Here is a 21,031-nt window from a genome sequence, read left to right on the forward strand (position 1 = left end):
TCCAGTGATTTTCGTGACCTCAAAACTTATCCCAAATTTTTATGTATTTTAGGCTAGAAAGATAAAATTTAAACAAAAGATGACGTTCTATAGGTAGTCCACCCGGGCCTTAAATCAAAAATGAATTTGGTTTGAATCAAAGAATCGAGTTAAATCAGATCGAACAACTGTTTTCAGCTAATGTACCGGTTTATGTTTCCCGCAGTCGGACTTGATTGATGCCTATCAATCGAAAAAAAATTATTAATCAACTAAATAAATCAATAAATCAATTCTCAATGTAATTCACTCCGACTTGATTCAGATTTTGGCTTGATTAAGAACTTTTTTTCGATGCAGACCCTCCCACCTTGTACACCATTTAAGATATTCGGACGACTCTCGGAAGTGGCTGAACAGTCGCGAAGAATGTGAATGATGAATGCCATCTTAATTTTTTAGGGACCCCGAGGATTCCCAGGATATCCTGGAGCACCAGGTCTCATTGGACTGAACGGTCTGAAAGGCGAGAAAGTGGGCAACTCCGAATTTCTTGATGATTTGCATGACAAAAGTGGCAAGCCGTTGCTAGTTCCTTTATGCCTGTTTTTTGTTCAAGTCAGGGTGAAACTGGGAATACAGGGGAGAGAGGCGACAGTGGAGATGCTGGACCACGAGGATTCCCAGGAATTCCTGGAGCTGATGGTGTACGGGGACCCATGGGAGTGCGAGTGAGATATTTAATGTGTTCTTGTGAAATAGAGAAAACGGAACTGGTAGCAAAGTGTTTTTTTTTGCTGTTAGGGACCACCTGGAATGCCCGGTCCGATGTTCGTCGATGGTAAGAGCTTCGGGGAGAAAGGCCAACCCGGGCAGAAAGGTCAGTTGTAATTGTCCGAAGTCATTATTCAATCTAACTCCATCAACTGTCCTTGAATTACAATTTCCATCGATGGAATTGCTTATTTGATTATGATATACTGACCTAAATTCTTAGCACTCGTTGAATCGATGAATGCCTGTAAATCAATTCTCCGCAATTCGTGTAGACAGTTTTATTGCACAGGAGATAGGAATCATATAAAACCGATGATTAGGAATCAATGGCTGAGATAGTTTCGAGCAGCTGATGACAACCAACTGCTTGAAATCGTCAGTCGATAAATTGATATTAACCCTTTGCTGATAGAATGTCTAAATTTGCTCCAGGTCAACGTGGAGAGAATGGATTTCCAGGGCTTCCTGGAGCACCTGGAGCAAAAGGTGATGTAGGCGAGGCGGGACTGCCTGGATTGAGGGGCTTGACAGGACTGCACGGAGAGCCAGGATCGATAGGGCCTACCGGGTTGCCCGGGCAAAAGGGAGAATCTGGACGCGATGGTATTATGTTGTCATTAACCCCAACATATGTTCCTTCATAGCATTGGCTTTTGCTTGATTCTTGTTCTGTTTTTTTTTACTAACGAAAATGGCTCGACTTTGAATTGTAACGCTGACCGTTGCCGATCACCAATGACTGCATGAAGGAACTCTCCACCGAAGCTTCTTCGTCTGTTTGCCTCTATGGAATGTGTAAATGATGAGCGGATCTGTTCGGTGGAGGTGTTCCCGCACCAATTCCTTTGGTTTGTGATGAGAATTTGGTGATACGATGCGGAAAAGGTTAAACAGTTCAAGTCCATTTTGGCAAAAGTCCAAACTTCAGCATTAGGCAATATCCCGAAATGTGTTGAAGATAGTGTCACATTTGGAGTTGAGAAGAATTTTAGAAGGTCATTTTGTGCCTGTTGCAACTCATTGATAGACAGGTTGTGCCCTCAACTCTTGGTGAACCATTGATTAATTGTGAATGTGACGGAAGTATGTATTGCTTGCAAACTTAATTGATAATTCTATGTAAATGAAAACTCCATGGGAAACCCATTAAGTTTTCTGACGACTGTCTTGGGTTTCCTTTCAGTACTGACTTTCAATTAGTGTTTGGTCGATTCTATTAAAATAATCAGCAGAACAAATTCTTTAAAAAAAGCCGATTGACAGAACAGGCTTCTCGAACAAGTCAATCCTCTTTGAATCAATTCCAAAATGACTCAAACCAATAGCTTCTATTATTTTTCTTAGCTTTCAATAGTTTTCGTATTGTTTTGTTACCCTAGCGTGATTCAATCCGGTATCTACTGGGTTAAAGTACGCAGGAAAATGATTAAAGTGTATATTCGATTGCGAATAGAATTTTTCAAAAACATGGATGCCATGAATTGGCATCACATTGGCTCCTGATGAAAACAAATTCGTTATAAATTTTAATCAAAAACGTACGTGTTCAGATGACGCTTTTTTCTCTCAGTGTAGGTTCTAGACTCAAAGAGATAAATCTCAGCGTCAGTTTATTGGGTGAGGTGAGGGCAATTATTTTCAAGATTAGATCTGTATTCCTTTTTTTTTGTAAATAAATGTGAAAATTGTCGAAAAAGGCCGATAATTGAATCATCACAGCTAATAAATTATTACTTTAACGATGTAATCTGCATGATCAGAATAGTTATGGGTTCGCATCCGTCGGAGCCTAACTTCTATCTGCCTCATGCATACCCAAACGGCTTCTTAAACGGTAAATTATTAAATCTTAAATAATTGGTTATATTTTATTAGTATAATCCAATTACACTGGCAAGTGTCACGTTGGCAATGCTGTATGTCCACATATTCAAGAATAACGCAATTGACCATAATCTGTACATAAATCTATAATAAATTACGAGATACCATGCGAAGTGTAAAGGCAAACTCTCGCCAATCTCTATCTCTATCTCTGCGGTATTAAATCAATAAACAATGCTGAATTAGTTATAATCCCATATATCCTAGGATATTGGCTCGTAGTATTATATCACCGTAAGCAATATGAAATCCATTCCGTATTCCCCTTCGATGCGATCGTTACGCCACCTTCCGAATAGTTCACCAACTAAGTTATAGATTTTCGCATTTTTGAGTTTCGAACTCCAGCTCTTATCCCTCCCCGCAAGGAGATTAGTAAAGTTAGATTACTACTTCGGTATCAAAGATTTAACGATGCTCTTCTAAAACATAATGTTCCAAAGCTTTGCAAATAAAAGACATGAAGCTGGGATTTGCTATGAGAATTTCAACGGAAAATTAGCAAAAGTTTCGGAAAAATTGTTTCATGTACCTTTACAGATGGGCTTGATGATGCCTTTGTTGTAAATTACACCTATTGTTCAATGGTGAGTCACTAAAATAATTGAATTTCACTTGTTATTGTGTATTGTTATATTCAAGTGAGGACTTTCTTTCTTTCTCAACAAACCATATCCAAACTGAAACCACATATGTAAAGTCTTCCGCTCTAGTAGCTTATCACACAGCTTGTACTATTGGGTAGATTCATAACAGCCCGGAAATGAGAATTATCAACAAATATAATTGCGGAAGCATATGCTCAGAATAAATAATGAGGAACGCCCGCGCGGTATCTTAAAAATGCTTGGCAGGCTAGGCAAAGAGGGTCACTCTCCTGAATTTCGAATGCATGAACATACGAATAGCATTGAAATAGAACCATTAGAGTGGTTTGTATAAATATATTTATACAAACCACTCTAATGGTTCTATTGATAATTTGAATTTAATTGAAATGATATATCATTTCATACAATGAAAAATACGTGAGTTTTCCAACTTCCGAGGGAATCAACTTTAAAATATAATGCGAGTGATTTACATCCATTTTAATATAGTTCAGGTATTCCGTTTAGGAAACCCGTCTCCTTTATTATGGAATTTGATTCATTGCACTGTTTAATGAACTTACTTCGATGAATCCTAATGACATGATATTTATTGACCTATATTAAGTGCTGTTTATCAATCTTTATCTGCAGGTGGTTTTCGAAATAGTTAAGCATAAAGAGAAAAAGTTGTTTGTTGTTGGAATAGATGGTTTGAATGATAAACGGATATTCTCTAGAATCACGAAATTTATTTCTCATGTCTCTTTACGAAGGCTTCAATAACTCATTCATCAATCTCAATTGATGACTTCTCATTGACTTTCATTGAGAGCTTTCCGTTGATCTTTTCTAAAACCCTCCGTAATTGTAATTGAAACATGTTAATTTGCGCCAATCGGTCGCTTTGCCTTGATCTCAATTGAATGTGCCTGTGATAATAAATCGTCATGTGCAGAAGAAACCGGAACGAATTTCTTCTGAATATTTCTAGGTCTAGTACGGAGAAAAGGGACGGAAAATTCCAACTAGACAGAGAAAGTTTCTCAATATTAAAAGAAAGATTCTATATCCCACGAAGTTTCTAGACACAGGAAAAATTTTTTCTTGATTCTATAAAACTTTGTCTAGATTCAAGAATTTTTTTTCTTAGAAAACATTGGCAATTAAAAAAAATTTCAGTCAAGCGGTTGAGATGTCCCATACGGGATGCGGTTTATATGCGAATGATATATGAATGATATATGAATGATATATGTATATTCATATATTCCGGTCAAAAAAGCTGTGTCAGACATATGTCATATTGCGTTTGGGTCGAAGTTAAAAGAATTGAAAACCGCAACTAATTAAAGATGAAGAAGAACGAATCAGGAAGAAAAAGCGTTACCGGTTTAATTTTCAAATCCGGATAGAGAAAGTATTGAAATGAAGATTTTTATAACCAAAAATTATTTGAGACCTGACATAAAATTGCTGAATTATGAGATGCGATGCACAGGATAACCATCCCATTTCTGACACCAATTTTGTTAGATTCAGGGAAATTGAAGTTCATTTATCATGAACTATTATAAATACGATTCAATTCGACCTAGTAACCAGAATAGTCATTTATGCTAGAAAGACTGAAAGGTATTTTGGGAACGTATTTTATCAGAATCCGCAGTGGTCGTAAAGCATTGCTTTACGGACTGAGTGACAAAACTATTTTTATGTCATTGCGGCCGGTAAAACGCGTTTCTAACCTCGTTTTGCTCGGATAAAAATGCGTTTTCGGCCACAATGACATAAAATAGTATCATAGCCACGGCGAAAAAAGTGATTCTGACTCATGCGCGTTATAATCCTCGTCTCCGACTCGGACTATAAAGTCACATTCGTCAGATTCCCTTTTTCCGTCCTAGGCGTGAAAAATACTATTATTCAATGGCTACATATCTACTTTAAAGTGTTTTGCACATCTGTACTTACCTATCAGTCTTCCAGATCAGGAAAGTAGTCCATAAGATAGATAACTTACGTAAATGGTAGGTGTTATTAACCGTCAATTCCAATAGATGAGAACAATGGCCAAGATAAAAAAATGGAACTTACGTACTTCCAATCTTTACAATTAATCTCACCCAGCACACCCACATTCATCCGTTAGTTTGAATTCAATGTTTAATCTAATAGTCAATTGATGGACTCGTTGAATAGAACACCTTCAGTATTCGTTGTTCACGAGAATCGAGTAATTTTGCAACTCATGAATCGGATTGATTGATGACGGATTGATCACTACGATGATGTGCGTAATTGTGATGAATATTGGTTCCAAATTATTCGGATTACTGATCAACGCTGGGCAGGTGAAATCTCACTGATTCCGGAATCACGTACCAAGTAATTAGTCATCCCTAGCAATTCCCCCTTTTGTGTGTCCCTTGTTAAAGCTAGGACGAGACTAATCATTAATTTTGGAAAACGGAAGGGGACGAGTTCGAGTGCAGTCAACGCATGGGTGCATTGAACGACTTGCCGATTCGACAAAATGTTGAACCGTCATCACATTCCAGGGATGAAGCCGTGCAGAGAATTGTGAAATCGATGGGTTTTATTCAGTTTTATTCGCCCCATTTGTAATTAGCAATGAAATTAATTTTTCATTAATAATTTTAAAAGGATGTGTTAATCTCCATCTACAACAGCATCAGTCTATTCATTGTTTGGATCACCTCTACTTATTACGATCAGGTGTTATTGCGTTACATTTTATAACAAAAACTTATTACATGAACAATTTATCAAAGCATTATTTATCATAGAGACTATACAGCATTACTTATCACTTAACTAACTAATTACAACGTTTCTAATATTTCTATTTTGATCACATTCAGATGTAACCCCTGGGATAGAATTTATTTGAGTGTGTTCAAAGTTTTCCATAGGGAAAATCAACATATTGACTTTGGTGTTAGTCTACTTCGTTCATCGCTGCACGTCCATCTGTGAATTTGAGTTGCATGTTTTTGTTTCGTCTGTTTGTAATTGTGAGTATGTAATTTCTGGTTGAGTTAATGCTGTTGTTCTTCTCGTAATTATGGACTGACGAATTTTGCTGTGATAAAATGTGGTGTAATTTAATTTTTCTGTAATAAAACGAGCCATAACGAACTATGCTATAATAAGATGGTGCCATTAATAGTGCCATAATATGTAGAGGATTACAACAATGTAATATGCAAAGCAATTAATAATTTTATAATTACAATCAAACAGTATGTCTCAAAGGCTATTACAACAATTCACCTGTAATAAGTTGATCTGTTGATTGATTTACAGAGAATTTTTGGCGCAGTAGTAAAGGTTCAATTAAACTATTTGCTTACTCATTTCGATTAGAAAATTATGGAGAGCGATTATGCCTTTGGGTTGGTGGATTATTCAAAACATCAGAAAACTAGTTCTTGAAATACTGGAAAAAACGGTTTTCGGCAAATTAATATATCTCGAGAAATACTTGACCGATTGATCTGAAGTTTTGCCCAAATGTGCTCCACAATAATACCCCTTCTCCCACGAAATTTAAGTTTTTCAGCTCGAACTTTAATCCGTTTTATAGTTTTTTTTATCTGAAAATAAAAAAACCGCACACGCATACAGACATACACACGCATACAGACATACACACGCATTCAATTGAACTTTGTATTTCCACATTTCATAGTATTCTATATTATTTTCAGGCAAAATTCCAAAATGGAAGAAATGATCGATCACAAGACTTCCATTTGCAGGCAAAGTGTTATTTTCCAGATTTTGGTCAATTACGTTATTGTTGAATATGTAGACATACAGCATTGTCAGCGTGACACTTGCCAGCGTAACTGGATTATGCTAATCATGTGATGGCTTATAAACAATTATGCATTTAAGAGGCCGTTTGGGTATGCCGAAGTCAGATCCAAATCGGGCTCCGACGTGTGTTAGTCGGAATCATTGTAATCAGTCAGATAATATAGTTGAAGTATTTATTTATGAGTTGCAAGAGGTATAGCCCTTAGGCTTTTTACACCTCCATGACCAGATACCTCACAATATAGTTGAAGTAATAAAATCTCATATTTAAATACCAATAAACTATCGGTGGGATTTATCCCTTCGAGCCTAGAACCAACTGTAGTCATAAGTACTCCCCACGCCGGGTAGAACAAAACCAATAACAACAACATCAGAGAAAAAAAATCTCAACCCGGCCTCTAGTCAAAACGTCAACAGATGTTTTTCTTCTAGTTACTCGCCGCTTGGTGGGGTACGTCGATTCTGAGAATTTTCTGCTCTTATTACCGTCGTTAGCTATAATATGAAGAGCGGACATCATCTCTGAGCGAATTTAGAAAAAGTGAAAGTGAAGTAAAATGTAAACTATCTTATACAAAGCATGCAGTCAGAATTTATGAAAGAGACAGAGGTGACAATTTTTCAGATGTTGCGCAGCTGCATTTTTTTCAGATGGTGAGCAGATGTATTTCCCTATGAAATTCCAGGAATTCCGGTTGACGTGAAAGTTTAAAGCAAAACATGGAAAAATGGTTTTCGTCGTCTTAGTTATATAAAACCGAATAAATCTTTTCAGGTATTCCGGGGTTAGTATCAGGTATTCCAGGGAGGATAGGACAAAAAGGAGAACCAGGCCTTCCTGGAACGGACGGATATCCAGGTACAAAAGGCGACAGTGGGTTACGGGTAATTTATGTATTCTATTATACTATTTCTTGCTCGAATCGATATATCGATTTAGGAGTTTGGAACTTTTGGAAAACTTAAGTGTCGGGGTTTTATCATTTAATAAACAGGGGCCGCCGGGTTTGAGGGGTGAACCAGGAATTCAAGGTCCTCCAGGACTTCCTGGAATGCCGGGAGAGCCGGGATTTCCTGGAAATGGAGGCGTCATCAGTGAAGAAGAGATTCGTAGCGTTTGCAGACAAGTGCTAAGAGGTTTGTTATGAAGATCTTGGGGAATTTATTGAGGAATTTTAAGGTGACAAAAACACTCGATACAAGTCACGTAAAAGTAATTATTATTTTGTAATTCGGAAGTGAAAATGAAGATGCAATGCAAATTATGAATGATCTAGTAAATTCTCAGAAATTTCATCAAATTTTAGTTACCATGTCATTTAAATTTTCAATTTTTGAAGTCCGAATTCAGTTTCAGTGAAAAACGGAATTCTAATTCATCTTGAAAACTCAAGAAAATTTTGTTTATGTCATTGCGGCCGGGAAAACGCGTTTCTAACCTCGCTTCGCTCCGATAAAAACGCGTTTTCGGCCACAATGACATAAAATAGCATCATAGCCACGGCGAAAAAAGTGATTCTGACTCATGCGCGTTATAATCCTCGTCTCCGCCCCTACCTATAAAGTCGCATTCGTCAGATTCCCTTTTTCCGTCCTAGGCGTGAAAAATACTATTTTCATGAGCGATTATTGATTTTTGTGATTGAATGAGATTAAAAACAAATCAATTTTTAATAGATTCGAACTTTGGGAGAATTCAAGTAATTTCCTAATAATGTGTCTAAGATAATATTTTTACTCCTTAAAAATACGCAGTATTGACGTACTTTTTACCAAACTCGCATACTAAAAATTCTCTAATATATTTGAGGACAAATCGACGAAAAGGAGTTCGTAATGAAATTCACCCTAACGCTTAGTATCGTATCGCATAGTCGCAATTCAGCCATTCATACCCGAAAATTACATAACGTTGAGTGAAATTTATGTGAGAAATGGTAATTTACCCCCCGCATTATGCAATTTCTACTTTCCTATACAATTACTAACTGTTAAAATGAATGCTATCAGAAGTTTTTTCCCGTGTCTTTTTTTTGATGCACCAATTTATTCTACAGCTTTATTTTTCCGATTGAATTGCCTCTTCGCATTACTTTTTGATGAGTTTATTCAATGAGTGGTGCCTTCAAGGATAATCGGGAGTGGTGGAAGGTTTAGAGAAAAATGTTGTCAATTCTTAATTTTTTGTCTCCGAAAATCTTTAAACTGTTGCAAACAGCGTCTGAAATTCAAGACGCATGACGAGCAGGAATACCTTGTTATATTTTGTAAATATGTCTTTTAACCCGTATTCTTATGGGAACTACCCAAAAATTTTGATAAAAAGATGAAAGATGGGGGAAAATAAATGAAAAAATCTAGCTCAGATGGAATATCCAATAAATAATATTTGAACAAAAAATCTAGTGGACCGCGAGCATTGTTTATGAGGCATCATAAACCACAAAAAAATCGGGCTTTAGCGCATGGGCAGTGCCTGCACGGAAACAAATATTCGATAAAAATTATGGAATTTCAGTTCGCTCACCGATTAGGAATGGACTAAGAAAATTTACGTGTCGGTATCTTAATTTTTCATAGAAAATTCAAATAGAAATTATAGAAATCTCCAAAAAAATTGCGCAATCGTTTCAGAAATTGGCCTTTATAACCATCTTCGGCTTCGGAATTCCGAAAAAGATACTTCAATTTTGTTGTATATTTTTCTCTGTCTGGAATAGACGACAATTTGTCGGTTAATAATTAGTTTCCTGCAGAAAAATAATAGATTCTCTCCCGCGTCATTTCCTGTACTTAATCCTCGTCGGAACATCCTTAAATGATTTCGTTGCTTCGATTTTTAGAAGAAATCCATGGATTCATGCCAGAGCCGAGTTTCTCGAAATACGGGCTTCCCGGAACGCCTGGCCTACCCGGCCCTCCAGGTAAATATTCCACAGCCGATCTGTTTTATCGATTGACGGTCTTATCCATCGATGATACTTGAAAATAATGAATTTATTGTAGGTAAACAAGGTTCTCCTGGTGAGGGAGGTTTTAACGGTTTACCTGGACCTCCAGGGCTACCAGGGATTCCTGGAGTTTCCGGGGAAAAGGGAGATAAAGGGGAAAAAGGGGAAGAAGGGCTGAGAATCGAGGGACCACCGGGACCCAGAGGCCTCCCAGGTGAATTTTCAGACATTAAAATATTCATGGATCTCACTTTTTTCGCAGAATCTAATATTATTCAAATCAGAGGAGAAAAATAGATATGACTCGCCGCTGAATTATGAAATGGATTACAGATTACAGCTGCGAAAGTCTATTACTATTTTCACGGATGCCGAGAGGCTTGAAAACTTATGCCAGCACAATAGAAGTTAGGGAGTTATTTTAATCCGTTCATTGTTCCAGGACCCCAAGGGGAAGACGGGCCTCCAGGACATCCAGGCGAGAGAGGAAAATCTGGACGTCCAGGTAAAAATCCAGATCGGGTGAAAAATGTTCTTTTATCATTTTTTTTTAATTTTCCAATCACGCTTTTACATTTCTTTTTTTTTGATGTTGTGGAATGTGAAGTCAATGCGTTGTTTCAGGTGTACCGGGGAAAATTGGCTTCCCAGGTACTCCCGGATCGTGCGAACCGTGCAATTATCCCATCGGAAACTACATGCAATATCTACCGACTGAGGAGAAAGGCTAAAATTGAAAAATCAATGTAGGAAAGGATTAATGAAGTGTGGATGGTAAATAAATAAAATTGCTTCGACAAAATGAAACTTAAAACGGATTTTTATTTGATGAATTTAATATCCCAATTTGAAAACTCCATTTGAAGAAAAACTCGAAAGGTGAAAGTTGGGGATTTTTGTTGAAAAAGTTTGTCAGTAATGAATAACAGTTGTCAAGCTACGGGCATAAATTTAAATAAATGAATCCATGATTTAGTGAATTATTTAGAAAAATAAATATTTTCTCGGCCTCAAACAATAATGCGTCCTTAAATTTTCAATCTATTATAAAACTGAATTTTAGTTGGTGTTCAGTTTTTCGGATCAGTCTGAAAATTACAGCTTTCATTGAAAAATCTATAATCATTCATGAAAAATCCAATTTTCTCTTAAATTGTCAAGAGGAATGAGAATCAGTCGATCTGATCAACACTTTCCTAGAAGTGATTAAATTATTAAATTCCTGATTGAATGACTCATGAAGTCTCATTACCATACAGTAATTATTCCACATTTTTTCAAAACTTTTGCGAATTTTCCAAAAAGCTTACACAAACCGTTGACAACAATTTCACGACTTCCCTTTGTTTTCCAGATATTTCCCAAATGCCCACGAAAGAGTTCATGATGTTTCACACATTCTAGTCACAATTCACATTTTTTAAAACCGTTCCGAGATTATCAATGGGACTGACATAAGAAAATATCGGCTTTGCGATTTGTTATTATATAATCACATTATGTAATGACGTTGTGCGATCATTTTCATGCGTTTTCTTCCCAAATTTGTGATTCTGATTAAATAAGTTTAGAAAACTCGAAGGAAAATACGAGTACCACCTTGAAATTTCGTGAGTCATTGAAGAATTACAAAACGCAAAAAGATTATATTGTATTATTAGGGATATTCGGCCCCCTTTCCCATAATTTCCGGTTTAAGCTAACAAGCTTTCTCACAAATTGTTTCCTGGATTGACGGGAAAAAATATACATAGTTTTTCGCATTTTATAATTGTTCAATGCCTTCGAAAACGTCATGTCATTTAACATTGAGAAAATGAGTATAGTTTATAAAAATCACAAGAAAATTATTGCTCATTCACGAAACTTCATGAAGCACGAAATAATGATGAATTATTAACGTGTAAATTATTTATATTTTTTCGGGTCAACCCGATCAAAAATTTGTGATAAAACTGAAAAAAAAAACCGATAATTTTGGCTGAAAAGGGGCAGAACATCTCCATCCCCCAGAACAAGCTAAGCTACCCCATTTTAACCGCTTCGCTAGAAAATTTGTATTCGTTTTTAATTTGTTTACTGTAATTTGTAATTCAGAGATGGAGTGAAGATTTGTAAAAAAAAAAAAGTGAAAAATGGTGGAATGCCAGGAGTTTATCGAGTACGTCTATGCGGTTTAAACGTTCGGTTTAATTTCTTCCATTCCCCGATCTATCGACGACTGCGCGTAAAAGCTGCTGGAGTTGAACATGTTGAACACTCCGAACAGTTGGAACAGAAACCTCCAGTGATGGCTGCCGCGGGGCCAAAGATGCGCGACACACCGAAGCTCCCATTGCCTTATTTATCGTGAATATTCATTAATCAATTCAACCATTCAATTCAAGGATCATCACAAAAGGTACAGATTAATGTGTCACAATAATATCAAATCAATATCCATCCAAGTGTGAATTTTCATTGAGAAAAACAAGAAGTTGTAGTGGAGTCAAAAATCAGCCGCTAGTTTTTCCGGGCAAAGTTGACAGCTCTTGAGAATTTTACTCTCTAGTTTCGCCAAAAATACACTGGGGTCAAAGTGCGTATTGTCAATTTGTCTAGGAAAAGGTCAATAACCGACGAAAAATACTTTCACTCAACAATTCATCTGAGGGCCAGGAGAATCATTTCTAGAATCTCACAATCTGCGTTTCACTGTTTTCAACGTGTTACTTTTTTTTTTATTTATTTATTCCTATGATGTGAGGAAAAATTCATTATCACCTTCATGAATCAGTGCTCATTAATACGTGATGTCACTGCGAATTATGTCGAATGGGAGGAGAAAGAGTGATGGAAAAAAAAACGGGAGAATTATTTCCGGATTCCTGCGTTCTCAAAGTGTTCATTCATTTAGTCTAGTTTGTTCTTTTACTCGAGTTTTTGTTCGAGGAAGAATGAATGGGAAATTGGAGTTTAATTGTTTCCTATTTAAACTTGTTTTGCCGTTTAATATTTTTTTATCCCGGAGAGAATTATGTTGAAACTTCAGCTGGTACATTCTTGTAGATTAAGGAAAATACTTCTGTCATCGCCAAGATAATCACGAAAATGACGGAATTAATTGAAAATCTATTCTCATCGAGACGCGAGAATCTTAACGAGTCCCCAATTATTATTCTTCTTCGGGAAAAATATATAGATATATTTCTTGACGTCGAGGAAAAAATTATTTTTCATAATTTAACTTACAAATGCTGAACTGATTTGTTTCACAAAGACAAGAATTAAAATTATGATTTTATTTGGAATTGGTGACTTGAAGATTATTTATTTGACATGGTTATTATTTTTTATAAGTTTTGCGTCGTAAATAGCAAGATAATGAAGACGTAATAAAATCGAGCATCGATTTTTAATTAAAAAAGGAATGAATTTAGTTGACAAATGTAGGGAAGTTATATAAAAATTTTGTTGCATTTCTACCGAAATTTCTATTATCATTCCAGATTTTCAGTTCTTTTTGTGTGCAATTTTCCCGATAAACCGAAATGAAAACAAAATAAAAACAAAATGAAAACAAAAAACCGCAGAAAATGTTGTTTTGAGAAAACTCCCCAGAAAAATTCTGAATATAATACGTCAACAGAATAATTTGTAGAAGAAAATCAGCAAATCGTAAAAATTCTATTGGCTTTACAAACAATTTCCTATTGAAGTGCTCAGGAGAATCAGCCAAAGAATAGAATGTTGAAAAGTTCCATAAAATCAATATAATTGTCAAGAAAATTCCCTCCATATGTCTATCAATTAATTTCCTGTGCGTAAAAAAATCCAGTTCATAACCAATTTTCGCTTATATATCTAGAAATGTACTTTTGCTGTAAACTTCTTCAGCTGAAAAAATTTTATAATCACTGCATTCATCAACACTGTCATATTAAACTCATTAAAAACTTTCTCTGAATTTCTATCTCAGTCTGGTATTTAAATTCTCATTAAACACTCAAGTAGTGAAATTCTCCGCTGGAGTGAATATCAATTAGAATTTGTTTGCTATATTATTTAAATTAACCAATTGTTATAGTATTGATAGAATGAATCTCAGCCGTCATTGAACTTAATATATTCATTAGTTCTCCCACTGCACTCACTCTCACACGACTGAAATTCACGCATCGTAGAGTAATTATGCGGCATAACGAGGAAAATAATTCAAGAGTATTCTGGCAGTATCAGTTAATGTTTATTTATTTCAAGCCTGTACACATGGTACAGGAAGCTATTTCCCTCGGTCTAATCGAATTAACTCGCATCGACAATTGCACGAGAGGTTTTTCAGTCATTAGCGATGTGCTAACTTAACTAACGGACTTGGTAATTAGTAAATGGCTACAAAAACAGATGATCATGTTATTCTCCAATTTCCGGTTTGCGTGGAGAAAATTTGCACGGAATAAAATAAAATAAAATAAAATAGTTTGGAGAAAAATTCGGTAATTACTCAATTTAAACTAAGTGTTGAACGATGAATATTTCCTGTCAATTTCACAATTTTCAAGGATATAGAATGTAATTATTTACCAAAAGAGTAATTCTCGAGAAATAAATTCAACAATTATTCCTCTTTCGGTAAAAAATCATTAATGATTGCCAACATACTATTTCACTCATCTGAGATATTTTTTATTACGAAATTATTATCGGAATTTATAATATTTGATATATATTTCACATATATACAATTTTCCACGTGGATTTTCGAAATCCCAACATTCGCTAGAGGAATTTTAACTCGAGAATTGATCGCGCCCTTTAACAGAAAGAAATCACCTGCAGATTGTTAATTCATCCTATTTTTTTTCAATACACAAAATACCAAGTCTCCATATTATTCAAATAGATTGGATCAATTTAATATATTCCCAAATATCTCCATCTCACGGGGAAAATATATGTGCGTATAATTGACACACTCTGTCACATGTACCATTTTGCGTACGTGAAATATAACAAATTCATGTGAGAGCTTCGAGTCAAAAATTGACCGCGCCTTTTCCCAGTCCAGTTCCCCGTTCCCGGCGTTCCACTCCGTAGACTAAAATTCCCCCCACTGGACGTCTTACCCGCCCCCCACCTGGCCCACTTATTGTATTGATTCAACCCGGCGCGGATTCCTCCACCTTCGTTACACTCATTCAATTTTTTCAAAAATCCCAATCCAAAAAAAAAACAATCCAAAAAAATCCCCAATCCCCTCCTCTGTACTACACGTGGGCACACAGGCCCCTTTCATCTCCATCTCTCAAAATTCACCCACTCCTTTAACCCTTTGCCCCCTTTACTCCCACAACTCATATTTTCCGGTTTCAATTTTCTTCCTCTCGTGCTCCCCAACACGTTTGAGCGTTTTATTCGAGAACAATCTTGATCAAAGAAATGCAGGTCTCGGTATTAAAATAGGAGTAGGAGAGGAGGGACTTTAGAGGAGACTGTGTTTATGGGTTGAGCGGTGCCACGCTATCACCTCTAGGCACTTTACCCTCTTTTACGTCGGTTCCATTGCCCCCCCCCCCCCCTCCCTCCCCTCCCTCTCTCCATCCCTCCTTTTCAAGTGCGGGTTATCATACATACATGCACTCGACACCGGCTAATCGATATTTACACCGCGTGGATCTTTATTATATGGAGAAAACAGGGGCAGAAAATTACTGATTGCAGGGAAATTTTTTTTAATGACAGTTCTCGTTCTCGAAATGGGAGGAATGGATGAAGTCATTTTTTAAATTATGGGGATATCATGGATTTGCCGAGGGGAAACAATAAATACCTCGTGGAATTCACGAATGTTTTTTTTTCTGTTACGTGAAGAGAGGGGGGAGGGGGGTCATATGGGAGAGGTGGGCGGAGTTATCTGAGGGTCAAACGCTTTTTGTTGTACTTTTGATTTAATTTGATACTTCATTGGATCAATTTAATTTGATATTTCGTTTGTTCTCTTACAATCTCTGAGTGAGACGTTCAAGGTCACATAAGAGGAACGTGTAAACCCATCAGATAGGTCAGATAGTGTTCAAGGTCAATCGACAGAGACAGCTATAACTATCGTAAGGGTTAAGTGAGAATGGGAAATTCCTTCGCAATATTTTCATCTCTCTGTTGTTTAACCTTTGAGATTGTTTGAGCAGAAGAAGGGGACTTACCGGAAAGTCAAACAATCTCCATAAAATTGGAAACGTATATTTGACCAAATACAGAGCTTCCGTTTGTAAATGGAGACAGTAGCGAAGTGGCAGAGTTTATTAATTTCTTACATAAAATTCGGAATGAATTCCCCTCGATGAATCTGGATGTCTGCCAACTTGGCACTGGGACAAATTCTCGGGTGTGAGAAGCCCAGATTTCGAAAACAATGCAGTTTAGCCCACCACAGGTGACAATAGTGTGGTTCAGCGAAACAATGAGACCAAAAAAGGGACAATGTTGAGGGAAAAAATGGTAAGGGATTTTTTCCTCCTGCACAGTTACAATTCATTCATGTGGCAACAGATCGATTGAATAGGTAGAGTTGTACACGGTTCAATGAAAAACCGATTGAAGCCCCCGCGTTGGCCTTCGAATTCAAACTCGTACGTCGCTCTTTTCATTCGCGTATTTCCTCCTCGTACATTCAAGGATCAATTAGAATCTAAAAGTAGGTCGACGTACGGGGGCTTACGTAATTCAATAAATTGTGAAGGTAGTTATTTGGGGTGGATGAGGGGAAGAAAGGAAAAGTGGTTGTGGAAAGATTCTTATTTTGTGAGCGGAGCAGTTAAATGTCGAATTCGTAGATGATTTCGAAAATTTGTTTTGAGGAATTGGTGCATCTTGTGAACTATTGGTGCAATGAATTCTGTCGTCCATTCATTTGGAATTATTATTGTTTATGATGGATTATAATGATTTTCAGGGCATAGACGATGAAAAGAGATATTGTATTTTATTAAAATGGGGAAAACGTTCGGAAACTTTGAAATAATTTTAATTGAGGTGTCTCCAAGACCTTTGCAGCGACAAATCTTCGAGATACTTCAATTAAAATTAGTTAAATGTTAACACTGGAAAATGTACAGAAAGAAAATTGCCAAGAGACTAAGGGGGGATGCTAGTAAGGCCCAAGGAGAGGGCAATATCATTTCAACTCCTTGAAATATTTTCCTCTTTCATTTCTTACAATTTCTGGTCAGCAGATGTAGTTTGAGAAATATTCAAGTATTATAAAACCTAACGAAGGGCTGTGGACATTTTTGGCCTTTACAACCAGGGAAAATTCCAAAATAACGGGGTAATAAACTATCCTCACGTAAATGAGAGGAATAAAACTTGGAAAGTATGAATTTTATACCCGGGGAATCCCCGAAAGCCAACAAAAATTTTGTGACGTTCTCAGCTAAATTTAACAAATTTTTAGATTTATAGTTTCTCCATATATTAGAAAAAATAGTGAATGTTCATAATCTAGCCTTTTCTAATCCAAGGAACAAGTTTAAAATTTTTGTTTCTATCAATTTTTATTTAAATAATAAAATAAAATAATATACTTAAATAATAATAATTAAAATTGAGTTAAAAAATAGAAAAAACATGTGCAAAAAATTCGACAGATTTTTTGTGAATCTATAGAAAAAATTTTCTTGGATCTATAGAAAAAAGTTTTCTTGAATCTAGTAACTTCTTCTTTATTAGCAGATTTTTCCTCATATTGAGAAAGTCTCTTTCACTTTGGAATATTCGATGAGAGGTAATCAAGTATTTTAACACAAGTAGATGTACATACTTTTCCTTCCCTTCGCCTCTGAAGGTATATGATTTTTATAATTCATATAAATTCGGTTACATTCACATCAGCGTGTGATCAGGTACTACAAATCCCATCAGTCCGTACACTGAGACAAAAAAAGTTCTTGAAATATTGCGGCTTTACTTGTATCAACAAACATATACTGGAGAATTGACAAGAAGATCATGTCTTACCTACTGTAAGAAAAGAAAAACTTCTATTAAGAAATTATCCGCGTATTCAAAAGATGATGACAATTTGTTCATAATAAAAATGTGATTCCTCAAATCAAGTCTAGCCGGCCGAATTTACTATGCGCGTATTCCAAAGATAATGACAAATTATTCATAATAAAAATGTGATTCCTCAAACCATGTCTAGCCGGCCGAATTTACTCACAAGTTTCTCTATCTCAAATCCAAAATATTTCAATTAAAAAACTACTTAATTCATGATGTGCTTTCATTTTTCGATTAAAGCTTTTTTCTCTGTGCAGAATATGGTTTTCTTTTTTTTTTAAATCTTTGAGTATGAGTATCTTCATGCAAGTAAAGACGCACTTCTCAAAAAACTTTTATTTCTTAACATACTATTACCGAGGACTCGCAATGGAGATGCAACTGGTACGAACCTCACAAAGATAATGTAGTTTTTTAAATTTAATGGTGAATTAATTAAGTTTTTCAGACAAATTCTCTACCTACATTATACTTCACTTTTTGTTTTTGCATGCGCCTTTTTATTGAGTCAAACCTTCTCTTTTCTTCTGTAAAAGGTGTAAAACCATACAGTGGAAATAAAACAAAGACCGTCTGTTTTCAGCGGAAAAATGATAATTCAATACCAAAATTCGTTAAAAAAAATGGAAAATGTAGATCAACGTCTGTTTCACGCTGTTTAAGCTCAACGCCCTCGTATCACGAAACAAGCAATACAGTGTCTGCGCATTACACCGCACTATCACGCGATGAAACGTGTTACGGTAATTCCACTGTTGAGTACAGAGAAAAAAAAATTCAGTACATAATTTATCCAGGAGGATTTATTAGGTACGAGTGACTGAGTGTGCCGTTGAATGTCGGGAGGCAGTAGAGATATGTAGATTGACAGTGGAGAGATGTATTACGGTTATTATCAGAGCTACCAGACCGTAGAGTGCGTTGGATAATGCATTGACTATTAAAAATTAAATAAAATTAAAAATAAATTGAATTTGCAGGGTTTCCCTAGAATATCTCCAGGAAGAAAACGTTACGCTTCATTTCTCTATGTCCCTCTTGAAGATTCCCCAACTGTTATGAAATCTCAAACATTCAAACATCAGATTGTCCGCCTTAAGGAGTTATTGCCGATGTTTTCTCATTTTTCATGTTTTTTTTCTGAATTTCTGAGAAACGGTTGATAAAATTGACATGAAAAAATATTATTCTTTTAAGATTATTGAAAAACTTTGATTAGTATTGAATTTCGCGTGAAGTTTCACCGTTGAACAATTTTCACGTGTCCTCAGTGAACTTTTGCAAAAAGTCACAAAACTTTACCAAATATTTAGAAAAATAGATGAATTACTATGAAAATTGGTGAAGCATTGAATAATGATAAAAACGAAAAAAAGTTTTCCATAACCCGACAAAAAACATGGAAAGTGATAAGATATTGGCAATAACACCTTAATCCTCGAATTTCATAAGATAATCAGGAGCGATTCATCTCTCAATATTAATATCTACATCGTTTTTACCGGAAAATATCTCCTGTTTACGTGTGTAAACAACACCCTTGGGCTCAGCCTCTTATCTCAGACCCTCGAGATTTTATCTTTGAGAAGAAAATAGTGGATTGAGAGCTCCAGTTTTACCTGAAGCTTGAAATTATAATTAAGGAGGTACTCCAGTTTTACGAAGTCGTAGAGTTTTGAGTGAATTCAGAAGTTCAGCTCGAGACTAGGAGGAAAAACTTGGGTTGGCTTTTAGAAATTGACATTCTTTATGCGTGAGAAGAGGAGCTCAAGGAATACCGAATGCTTGTGAAGTGAATGGAATTTGGGAGAAAATATCAAGAAAATCTCGATGCTTGTGAAATTTTTTGCAAGGAAATCTCATCGATATGTCTTAATAGGAAATCGAAGTTAAAAAGACATTGGCAATCACAAATGATTCTATAAATCTAGTTCTCGAATGAACTAACGATCAGCATCTTGCGAAAATACCTGGGAAAAATTTTCACAAATGTTCCTGATGGTTTCCTTTCAGTAAATAGAAATGGCGGAGGATAGAGCTGCCAGTTCAGGCAGCACCAGCAGTGGTGAAGCTAGCAGGCTCCAGTTACTCCAAGAGATGCGTCAGCAAAATTTTGATAGCATCAGATTTGCATCCTACAGAACTGCGTGCAAACTGCGATTTATACAGAAAAAAGTTCACCGTAAGTGCACGGAGTAAAACACTTGAAAAATAATTGACTCAATTGATAATTCGATGTTAATAATATAAATTATGATTTTAGTGCACAACGTTGACATATGGAACGTGATCGAGGCTTTCAGGGAAAATGGTCTCAACACACTGGAGCCGTCTAGTACACTCGGCGTATCGCGACTTGAAACTTTACTGTCTTCCCTATTTCACGCTCTTAATAAGCGAGTACCTGTGTCACAACAGTGTAAAGTTGATTCAATCACTGCATTGCTCATGAATTGGCTTCTTGCTGCTTATACCAGCGGGTAACGTCATTATTCCCTCACTTTACCTATTGAAAATTCCATACGTAAATGATGCAGTCACAAACGCTTTATTTTTCTTCGGATTTTGGGATAATTCCTCTTCTTTTAAATTCATTTGAAAGTTCGTTATAAAAGCTTTAAAAAAATATGTGAGTCATGCGATTTCCAAAATTTTTCATGAAGTTAAGGCATTTTAAATGGGCAAATGTGAAGTTTATGTTTTACTTAAAGTTCAAATTTCGTGCACTTTTTCTGGATTTCCAAAGCAAATGAAAGAATATTTATTATTACCAATAATTTTGAATATTAACTTAAAAAATACTTTTTGCTAGAGTCGTTGAAGTTTTTTCATTTCCATTTTTCACCGTTCAGCCACACTTTAAAATTCAGATTTATTGCTAAGTATGGTAGCATTCGATGTAGCTTATGGGAATATATTGTGTGGCAGTCAATCAATTCGTATCAGATCTAGTTTATTTTT

At 35.9% G+C, this 21,031-nt stretch overlaps 3 protein-coding genes across 6 annotated transcripts in view; 2 read left to right on the forward strand and 1 right to left on the reverse strand.

Annotated features, from left to right (window-relative positions):
* The window catches only part of LOC105274293 (collagen alpha-1(IX) chain), a 24,788-nt gene extending 13,966 nt beyond the window's left edge, over positions 1-10,822 (forward strand). For both annotated transcript variants that reach the window (XM_011317243.1, XM_011317244.1), the window contains exons 9-18: positions 442-513; positions 603-710; positions 784-859; positions 1,189-1,359; positions 7,855-7,964; positions 8,075-8,216; positions 9,923-10,003; positions 10,086-10,244; positions 10,473-10,535; positions 10,655-10,822. In XM_011317243.1, coding sequence (XP_011315545.1) covers positions 442-513; positions 603-710; positions 784-859; positions 1,189-1,359; positions 7,855-7,964; positions 8,075-8,216; positions 9,923-10,003; positions 10,086-10,244; positions 10,473-10,535; positions 10,655-10,761 — 1,089 coding nt within the window. In that variant the 3' untranslated portion in view covers positions 10,762-10,822. The remainder of the gene's footprint in view (positions 1-441; positions 514-602; positions 711-783; positions 860-1,188; positions 1,360-7,854; positions 7,965-8,074; positions 8,217-9,922; positions 10,004-10,085; positions 10,245-10,472; positions 10,536-10,654) is intronic.
* Positions 1-20,061, reverse strand: part of LOC105274294 (uncharacterized) — a 32,614-nt gene extending 12,553 nt beyond the window's left edge. The window contains exons 1-2 of one of the 3 annotated variants that reach the window (XM_011317248.1): positions 3,311-3,373; positions 3,173-3,235 (exon numbers count right to left, since the gene is read on the reverse strand). The gene's annotated coding sequence lies outside the window, so the exon portion shown is untranslated. Of the gene's footprint in view, positions 1-3,172; positions 3,236-3,310; positions 3,374-5,204; positions 5,600-20,040 lie in introns of those variants that run through there. The other 2 variants (XM_011317251.1, XM_011317250.1) reach the window with 2 other exon arrangements.
* The window catches only part of LOC105262716 (dystrobrevin beta), a gene marked incomplete in the record, with an annotated part of 21,604 nt that continues 12,213 nt past the window's right edge, over positions 11,641-21,031 (forward strand). The window contains 3 exon segments of the mRNA XM_011298436.1: positions 11,641-12,431; positions 20,084-20,252; positions 20,334-20,550. Coding sequence (XP_011296738.1) covers positions 20,093-20,252; positions 20,334-20,550 — 377 coding nt within the window.

This window comes from Fopius arisanus, unplaced genomic scaffold (genome assembly GCF_000806365.1).
Source record: "Fopius arisanus strain USDA-PBARC FA_bdor unplaced genomic scaffold, ASM80636v1 scaffold00010, whole genome shotgun sequence".
Classification (NCBI taxonomy): domain Eukaryota; kingdom Metazoa; phylum Arthropoda; class Insecta; order Hymenoptera; family Braconidae; genus Fopius; species Fopius arisanus.